Below are 10,019 nucleotides of genomic sequence, written 5' to 3'. Positions count from 1 at the left end.
AGGATCAGCGTCACTACAATGCACCAACTGCCAACGAGATCGCTATGGTGTTTGTGAACAACGATGGTGAGCCGCCTTTTGAATGTGACATTCGCGTGTATCTGAAGAATCCAGACAACTCCCAAAAGCCTATGTTTAATCTGAACATTCTGAGACCAAATTTGGAGGCAATGTCCTATCCGCTGTTGTATTTGTTTCGTGAAACTGGATGGCAACTAAATTGGCAACGTGAGGCTTATGCTGGAGCTCAAGTCAACGCAACGAGAGGAATGTCACCAAATTACATTATGTTGCAGCGCAAACGGCTATCAGAGGCACATTTAAACCACGAATCAGTGCTGGAAAGTTCACATGACAGTGGATTGTCGATTCGTACCTGCAGGTTGAAGCGAATAATTTGAATTACATTCGCCAATATCAGCAGAAATTACGAGTTGAGCTTCATCAAAGACTTGCCGATCACATGGAAACGCTGGGGGACAAGCCGGAGCACAAGCCGGAGTTCCTGTTATTCTGCCTTCATTTTGCGAAGGTTCACCCCGGAACATGAAAGAGCAAAGCGCGGACACGATGTCGATTTTCGCGAAGCCAGGCGCTCCTAATCTTTTCATCACATTCACTGCGAATCCAAGCTGGAAAGAAATTGCCAACAATTTGCAGCAAGGTGAACAAGCATCTGATCGACCGGACTTAGTGGCACTTGTTTTCAAGTTGAAACTGAAATCGTTGATGCAGGATCTCACTGCACATGGTGTGCTGGGAATCTCAACGGCTTTCGTCTCCACCATCGAGTTCCAGAAACGCGGACTGCCTCATGCACACATCTTGATAACATTGCGAGTTGACAATAAATTCACAAGCTCTGAGCCCATCGATCAAGTTGTGTCTGCTGAAATTCCCGTTGCGACTGAAAATCCGCGGTTGCACGAAATTGTCACGATGCATGATGCATGGCCCATGCGCAGCTGCGAATCCTCGAACACCCTGCATGCAAGATGGTAAGTGCTCAAAGGCATTCCAGAAGCAATTTGCTACCACGACAGCACACAATGTGAACGGATATCCTCTGTATTATCGGCGACAAGGAATTTCAGGTGATGTTCGTGAATCATCAATGGATAACAGATATGTGGTGCCGTACAATCCCTATCTGCTGCTGTGGTATAATGCTCACATCAACGTCGAAGTCTGTACGTCACTTAGAGCTGTGAAATATATTTATAAATATTTACAAAGGATTCGACTGTGCCAAAATGACGATCACTGCCGGCGAGAATCCTCAACTTCTACACGACAAGTTGTCAAATTTCATCAACGCAAGGTACGTGAGTGCACCAGAAGCTATGTGGTGTTTGCTTGAGTCGCCAATGCATGACTGTTTGCGTTCCGTGATGAGATTGCCCGTGCATTTGCCAAATCAGCAATGCGTTGTTTCAAGAAGGTCGAGAAGAAGAGGCGTTGGAAGCCGCATGAACTGGTTGCACGAAGCTCGAATCTTTGTTTCAGCTCAACGTGATTGATCCAAATGCCCAAGATTTTCTCTACAACGACATTCCATACAATTATAAAAAACTGGAAGTAGCGACAAAGAGGAGGCACTAAGATCGTTGCGAGATTGTACACTGTTGGAATCAAAGATGAGTGATTCTATCTGAGGATGCTCTTGCTGCACGTCAAAAGCGTTGCCAGTTTTGAATTCCTCAAAACCGTCTATGGCGTCGTTTACAACACCTTCAAGGAAGCTGCCTTTCATCGTCATTTTCTGGATTCAGACGAAGAATGGGATTGAAGCATATAGGAGTCCGCGACATATCAAATGCGACAGACATTTGCATACATTTGCTGCTTCTGTATGCCAACAAACGCTCGCCTGTTGTGGAACAAGCATTCACTTGACATGTCGCTGGATTATCTACGGCGTCATAACGGAAATGTTGCATTGAACATGGCTCTGCACGACATCAACTCGCAGCTCTGGAAAGGCTTTTCTGTACTCCACGCTGGTCTCATTTGTTTGTGGAATAGGTCAAAACATTCTTCCTTTTGCGACCACTGGAATCGCAGCGACTTTACTGAAAGGCGGAATGCGCACAGCGGATTCAAGCTTCCAGTTCCCCTCCTCGACACATCGTTTGCGTCGATGAGACTGAATTCGCCAGAAGGCGAAACGCTACGACAAGCTTTGCTCATCATCATTGATGAAATTACGATGCTGACAAAGCATGGCCTTCGATGTGTCGATCAGCTGTTGCGCGATATCCTGCAGATTCAATGGCCGTTTGGTGGAAAAGTCGTCGTAATCGGTGGCGATTTCAGGACAGACTTTGCTGGTTGTAGCAAAAGACACCCATGTTGATGTTATCGAGTGCTGCATCAAATCCAGCGTATTATGGCAGCAGTTTACCAAATTGACTCTCACGGCAAACCTTCAGAGTGATGGTGAAAATGAACATAACAATTGGCTGCTGAAATTTGGATTGGGAAGTTTGCCGGAGATATCTGGTGTGCCGTTAGGTTCCATTGAAATTCCACCTAAAATGATAACGGTTGATGATCTGGTCACCGCAGTTTAGGTCAGAACTTGCAACACATGCCTGCCGAAGAGCTTGCGAAAAGAGCGATTCTGGCACCTACCAACAAGGACATTCTCGAAATGAACAGAAACATCATCACACAGCTGTGTGGATATCTCTGAATTTATTACAGGTCTGACTCGATCGTGTCAGAAGATTCTGCGGACGCATTGAATTACCCTCCAGAATTTCTTCATGATGAAACGCCTTCAGGAATGCTGCCACACACATTGGCACTGAAGACAGGCATTATCATCATGCTGCTGCGAAATCTGAACCGAAGAGCGGTCTTTGCAATGGAACGCGTTTTATGGTCAAATCATTACAAAATAACTTGATCACCACAGATATTGTATCGGAATGCAACCGAGGCGAAATCGTCTTCATCAGGAGACTCGACCTAGCTCCAAGTGATGTCACTCTTCCTTTCGAACTGAAACGACGACAAATTCTGATAATTCCTGCATATGGGATGACGATCAACAAGTCCAGGGTCAGACTTTTGAAAATTTGGGTATTTATCTCAATGAACCTGTATTTTCCCATGAACAGTTGTACGTGGCTCTGTCTAGATCTAAAATCCTCAGCGGATGAAAGTGTTCATCAAGGATAGTCAACTGTAGGGAAACCTTTTGACCAGTGATAAGAGATTCACACAAAATATCGTATACCAAGAAATATTACAAAGTCCTTAATTTCATTTAATAAGTTAAGAAAAATATCTTTGTGCAACATTCCTAAAAAAAATACAATCACACAAGAAAACGTAAATGTACATCTTTAATATTTCAGCTTCCGTCCGAGGACGGGCAAACCAGCTAGTAAATATGAAAAGTCTAAGTACACTTAATGAACTGTCCTGTTAACTAGCTGCTTTTATTTTATTAAATGCATAATTAATGCTCTTAAATTACTCGTGTGACAGCCCAAAGCGGTTAAGTTTTATTATTTTAGTTTGGATTAGTGTTATGGTCGACGACCAAATCGACAATCGCAATATGGCGGGTTCAAATTTGTATCGGGCGCTATCTTGCTCCTCCATGGACAATACAATGATTACTGCTTTATGGGAAGTCAACATTGGTTTTATTCGTGAGAGACTGTATCCTGCGATGAGATCGGCATTTCCACCACTGGTAAAGGGCCACTAAATGGGATGACCGTTACCCAGATTTGTTCAAGCTTGAAGACACCCAAAGATAGTATACGCTGACCTTTTTAAAATATTTTTTTATAAAAAAATACGTAAACTTTGTAGCAAAATGACATTAAAGTGGCAGGAATTGGACAGATAATTCCACGACAGTATGCTGACCACGAGACTGGCCAGCTGATGCATGGCAGCATTCTTGGGATGTTCAGCTTTCGTCCACCCTTTGTGTACCACCTTTCCATCGTAAACTGAACAAACAAAGGATCACCGATGTGTTTCGGGTCATGCTGCGTCGAAGAGCAATACAGCGCAACTGTAAAGACCCACGTAACTTGGTAAAGACGTATTGTTTCTTCTTAAAATGTGGGATTTCCTAAAATGCTTTAGTTGATTTCAAGTGCAGTCAACTTAGGTGTGGATTATTGAGAGTCCATACAATAATGTGGAAAATTATCATCCCGTGTGCCCTCTCTTCCCAATACCCCTTGCAGTGAAGGACTACGACAACGCCATCAAGTATTACTCGGACGCCATCGAGCTGAGCGCCGGCAATGCCATCTACTACGGGAACCGCAGCCTGGCGTACCTGCGCACCGAGTGCTACGGCTATGCGCTCGCGGATGCGACGCGCGCTCTCGAGCTTGACAAGGCGTACATCAAGGGCTACTACCGGCGTGCCACCGCCAAAATGGCACTGGGCAAGTTCAAGGAGGCGCTCAAGGACTATGAGACGGTGAGAGGGTGGGGGGCCCGTGCTGGGTGGGGGCCTGTGCTGGGTGGGGGGCCTGCGAGACCGAGGTTGGCATCCTATGTTGAGGTTTCGGAAACTAAAAGTGCTCTCCGGCCTTGATCTAATGGACCCAGCTTATCTTATCGTAATGAGATTTATATAGCGCCTTTTAGCAAGGCCCTTTACAGCAACTATTCAATTGTACGTTGCATGACAATAATTTAAAATTAAGAATTAGGACTTTTGTAAATGGTGGTGTAGTTTTGATCCAGGAAAACGAGGGATTGATCAAGAGGGATTGGGATAGGCCTGGTCCTCCATGAACCTCAACCTCAAAAACGGGGCACATTCACCCCCCACCTCAGTCCACCCAGCAGTATAAGTGGGTGCACTGCAGTTTGTCGATCAGCAGAGTGCATGTGGTGGGGTAAAGTGCGGGTACTTCCACCTCTTCAAACATGTCAGGCCAGCATGGAAGAGTGGACAGAGATGCCTAGCAGTGGAAGCCCTTCTGCCAACAGTGATGTGAGCAAGCAATTGCAGGACTGCATTTTGCATTTATTCACATGACTTTTGTAAGGACAGTACGGGGTGATGTAGGGACAGTACGGCTTCCCGTGGCCATGGTTACTAATTAACGTAATGGGAACAGACAGGATCACGTTAGGGTAATGTGGGACCTAAGTGGTCGCTAATAATGATTGATGCGACAAGCGTTGACAGGGTTGAGTGAGGGGAAGCACGGGACCTAACGGTTGTAAATTGTAATAAGGGCAGAGACAGACAGGGCCAGGTGTGGTGAGAGAGGGTTCGGGAATAGGGGCGTGCCCGGGTCATGAGGGGATAAAAGCCGGTGTGAACCGGGGCTCTGGGCTGCTGTTGCCGTCGCCGTCGTCATCTTGGAGCGGGTCGTGTTTATCATCCTAGAGTGGGCAACTTGTAGTCTTTGAAGACTAGAGTTATGTTGTCTCAGAATAGAGTTACCTAAGTTACTCAAGTGTATATAGTCACACGCGGTTGCTCGTTAAGTTATCAGTGAGTCGGCGGACTTTATTCATAATAAATATACACATGTAGTGACTGGGAATGCCACTGTGTGGTGCCGGGCTTGCAAGGCCACGGCGGGATGTATACTGTTGTGTGTACACCCCGGACACGGGGTGTAGTACCAGCCCTAGTGGGGGCTTGGGTGAGCACTGGTTAAGCGCGGTGGCACCACGCACAGCGTGCGTGTGGTCTCCCGTTGAGAGAGCGAGAGAGTGTCAGCTAGGGTTACGTTGGGGGCATGATACTATGACTGACCTGGGGTCATGTGACCCGACGATACTGGAGGGGGCCAACGGTGGAGGGGGCCAATGGGTGGTCACATGGTTCAAGAAGAATTCTCGAGAGCCTTCAGACAAGGGCGAAAGAGATCGAGAAGGTGGGCGGGGCGAGAGGCGGAGCCAGCCCCAGCCCGGCCCCATATAAGGGGGGCCCTGAGAGGGGCTCGGGGTTGTTTCTGTTGGAGAGGCAGGAGATCCACGTCAAGCTTGAAGAAGCCTCCAGCCACGCGGTCCGGGACCCAGCTTGTGGTCCGGACCAGGATAGTGGAACCGCGTCTAGTTTCGCCGTAGCGTGGTTAGCGGGTGGTCACCACCCGAGAGTATGTTGTGTTAATAGCCTGGAGTATGTTGTGCTAAGAGTTAAATAAAACGTGTTGCTCCCAAGACAATGTCTGCGACTGAGTTGGACTCATTTCACATATAAATGAACAAGACAGTGTCTCTGAGAGCTACGCTACACTTTTATGGTGTTGGACCTCGGGGCAGAGCAAAGGCTTTTTTTTGTTAAGCTTTCAGCATTAGGAGTGACGCAACTTTGCATGCCACCTGCATGTTTTCGACTGTATTCCAAACGTGTACAGGAAAGTGTGCCATTTGCTGTACTTGTGTACATAGAACAAAAAAACACAATTGGAAAAGTATACTTTAAATGTATGCAGTCTTCTGTGACCAAGTGCACTAGAATTGAATAAATGAATACTGTGCTACTGGATCATTACTTGATTCCTGGCACATGACAGCTCTCTGAGCAGGCCAGTGACTTGTAATGCAGTTTCAATATCAAACATATGCTCTGCAGTCACAAATCACGGAACACATTAGGAGCCAGTAGCTAAGACTATTCTACACACATTTTTACAAAGGGTATGCCGCCATGACCTTGACTTTCACGTTAGCATCTTTTGTTGGATTTTCTATGGGCTCTTGTGAATAGTGCTCTCACACTCCCTGCCGAAGGAACCACGCAGTATTGTTGCCTGTGGAGCTTCCTGCTTGTGACCGTGACAGAGATGGGTTTCTGTCTGTGTGGGCTGCCAATTTAATGTGGACTTATCATTCCCTGGCTGCGTTTGCACTCTTGCTCTTTTTGCACCGTTCCATTTGCCGTTTGCCCGCCCGTGTCTTATCGTGCTTTCCCAGATTCGCATTTGCCTTATTCGGTGTTGGTGCTCTGTGATAATTAGAACCCAGATGTTTACTTGGTGAATAGTTTGTGGAAACTGGGAATTAAATCCAGATTGCCAAAAGTCATTTGATGTGACTCGGGGAAAATTATAATTGGTAGTTGCCCTGTTATTGCTCGTAAAATATTTCGTGGTTTAAGTTTGTTGGCCACATATCAAGCAAGTTGCTCTTCATGCAAATCGATTTATTTAGAAGCAATCTTTAACAACCTTTTAGACCATGGGACTGTCACAATTTACCATATATCAGCATTCTACCGCCTGTAGTTTTGCATTTAAACCTGCAAATCAATTTGAAAATCACATCTTAAATAGGTATGGTGATAATTCTATAAGGCCGGGTGGCTGTTATAGGCATCTACTTGGAATAATTGGTGCTGCCCTCCGCCTTTTTTGGGTTTAGAAATGGCCCTACAATTACACTGGAATGTCTGCTGAACTGAGAGGTCATATTTTTTACATAATTACTTCTTTAGAAGGAGATATGTTATTACTACTTCCATGAGCATACAGAGGAGTCACTGGATATTTGTCGGCTCACCATCTTATTTAGCTCCCAGCAATCTCCATTGGATGGGAAATATTTGTAAATACTATTTGAGAGCTGAACGATGAAAACCAAACAGTTGTATTTAAACGACTAAATTATCAACGACTTTGCTTGAAACCTCACTGTCAAAAAACGATGACCTTCATAACCAGATGACCTTTATTACCAGATGGGATGACCTTTATGAACCAGAATAGACCACACTGAAACCGAAAGTTTCTGTTTCCATAGAGACCTGGGTAAAACAAGTACAGTTGTAACAAACATACATTTTTAAATATACAAGGGAGGTAAACAAGTTTTTATTTATTGGATATTCTTGATATTAGTTTGATGTATATAGTATCGGTACAAAACCATGTTACACTGGCATACTGTTAGACAAGAGTGATGTGTACACAGACCAGGGAGCATTATCATTGGTCTGTGTACACAATATTTACACAATTGCCTTCACATCTATTGAATTATGACAGTTCAGACAGACCTTGTGATGTAGGTAAGATTACTTCTTTATTGTCACTATCCCAAGGGCAATTACTTGCAGTTGTATTGAAGACATTTGTAGCTTCATTTGTTTATATAATTATTTTAATTGTTTAGAATTTGATATGCCCCGTTTTATGAATTTTCGGTTTGATTAAGTTGCTACAGATTTTGTACATTTATAGTAGTTTTTTGCTTTATATTTTTTGTGAGAATTTTATTTAAATTTCCATTCCAATGGTTTTCTTTTAAAACTGTTGGTAGTTTACTCCTTCGAGTTATTTTATTTTCAGGTTCCCTTAGTATCTGATTAAGGCTAAATAAAGTAGAAAGAAAGAGGGATGAGAGTTATATTTTTTAAAGCTACTCTTGGCCTTGTCTTATTCCCAGATTTCCTGATAGCACAAAGCTATGCCATTCATAAGTATATACTTTGAAATTGTTTTTTACATGTCATGCGTTTGCTGTGTTTGTGTCAATTCTATTCTTGCGTGTGGCAGTATATTCTGGAGCTAAATGGCAATGGCGAGGTCTGCTAGCTACGAGAGGGCTTCAGGAGAGTTGGTGACGTTTTGTTGCTGCATTTGAAGGAGCGCAGACTAGTGGTTTACTGTATGGCCCATAGTTTGCATTGCAAGGCCACAATCGCACAACTGTGGCTTGTTTTTAATTTCCATTCATGCAGTAGTTGTGCTTATCGGCCAGTTGATGTTCTGGTGCGGTTGATTGTTCCACCAGTGTCACTGAGAACTATCGAAGTATGTCATTCGAAAACGAAATCTTCCACCTCCAGGGATTTTCCCTACGTGGATCGCTTTAATAATTTATTAAACGATTAAAAAAAAAAATGTATTCCTTTGAATCGCACTCCTTTCATTTCTTAATTGAATCGCCTGTTCAGGTGGTGAAAGTAAGACCCAACGACAAGGACGCCAAGCTCAAGTACCAGGAGTGCAGCAAGATCGTGAAGCGCAAGGCGTTTGAGCGCGCCATCGCGAGCGACGACAGCAAAAAGTCTGTGGCCGATGCTTGGACCTGGATAGCATGGGTAAGCTTTGCCGCAGGAAAGTCTTACGGCTTAAGAGTCATTCAACCACAGCTCTTGAGTGCTGTAGACAGACAGCATCTCTCTTGAGCTTACGGATTTAGAAAATTAACGTGTCTAGTAAATTTATTTTTTTCTAAGCAGGTTAAAAGCCTGTTCGGACCACGCAGTCAATGAGTTGACCGTTTTAAGTTCGGCAGCGTCTTCTATATTGGTTTGAGGAATTGCCAAAGAGGTATTGTCTGCTGTAAAGTTAATTGTTAAAGATAACGCACATTCCTAACGCACGACTTGCAGTCACATTGCCAATTCCATGGAAATGTAAGCAAATGAAACTTGCATGGTGAAATGAGTCGTGAATGTGTTTTGCCCCATGGGTTTCATTTCAGCCATTGAGGATGACTACACCGGACCGAAGGTGGATAATGGCCAAGTGACGGTCACGTTCATGAAGGAGCTCATTGAATGGTTCAAGGATCAGAAAAAACTGCACAGGAAATATGCCTATCAGGTAAACGACTGCTCACCAAGGCACCAACGGTACATTACAATAACGTCCCAGTTGTATGTTTAACACGTAGGCTTTCGCGACCAATATCCATGATACAGGTATTTATGGTTTAGATGCATTAATATATAAATGTGTCGTTAAACCTGCCACCACCCAATACAGCCAATTAGTAAGGTTTGTCTCATGAACAGAATGTGCCAATTCATTACTAGTACAGCACAACGGTGTGTTGGAGAGCAAAAGCCACAACATTTACAATCTTGAGCACGGCGTTTCGCCAGTAATTACAACTAGATTCATCAGGCGACAGCCAGAATTGTGGAGAAATCCTCCCTTTTTGTTCCTTAGAGAGGTAGGTGTGATGGCATCACTTGTGCGCACTATTTGCATGGGTATCTATTGGCGGTTGGGTTATTTATATGGTAATCAACGTACATTATCCATGTACATTATTTATGCAAG

General features: G+C 44.2%; 1 protein-coding gene and 1 pseudogene across 1 annotated transcript; both read left to right on the top strand.

Moving 5' to 3' along the window:
• Window positions 1-570: 570 nt before the first annotated feature.
• LOC121852169 lies at window positions 571-1,789 on the top strand (annotated as a pseudogene).
• Window positions 1,790-3,045: 1,256 nt separating this feature from the next.
• Window positions 3,046-9,557, top strand: ppp5c (protein phosphatase 5, catalytic subunit; the record flags this gene model as incomplete). The annotated part of the gene is given in 5 exon segments (XM_042346269.1): window positions 3,046-3,127; window positions 4,218-4,459; window positions 8,903-9,026; window positions 9,029-9,049; window positions 9,436-9,557. Coding segments are annotated over 5 exon segments (591 nt in total), but the record flags the coding sequence as incomplete, so codon positions are not given.
• Between the last annotated feature and the right edge of the window lie 462 nt (window positions 9,558-10,019).

This window comes from Callorhinchus milii, unplaced genomic scaffold (assembly GCF_018977255.1).
Source record: "Callorhinchus milii isolate IMCB2004 unplaced genomic scaffold, IMCB_Cmil_1.0 Scaffold517, whole genome shotgun sequence".
NCBI lineage: Eukaryota > Metazoa > Chordata > Chondrichthyes > Chimaeriformes > Callorhinchidae > Callorhinchus > Callorhinchus milii.
This window is presented reverse-complemented; position numbering and strand designations above follow the sequence as displayed.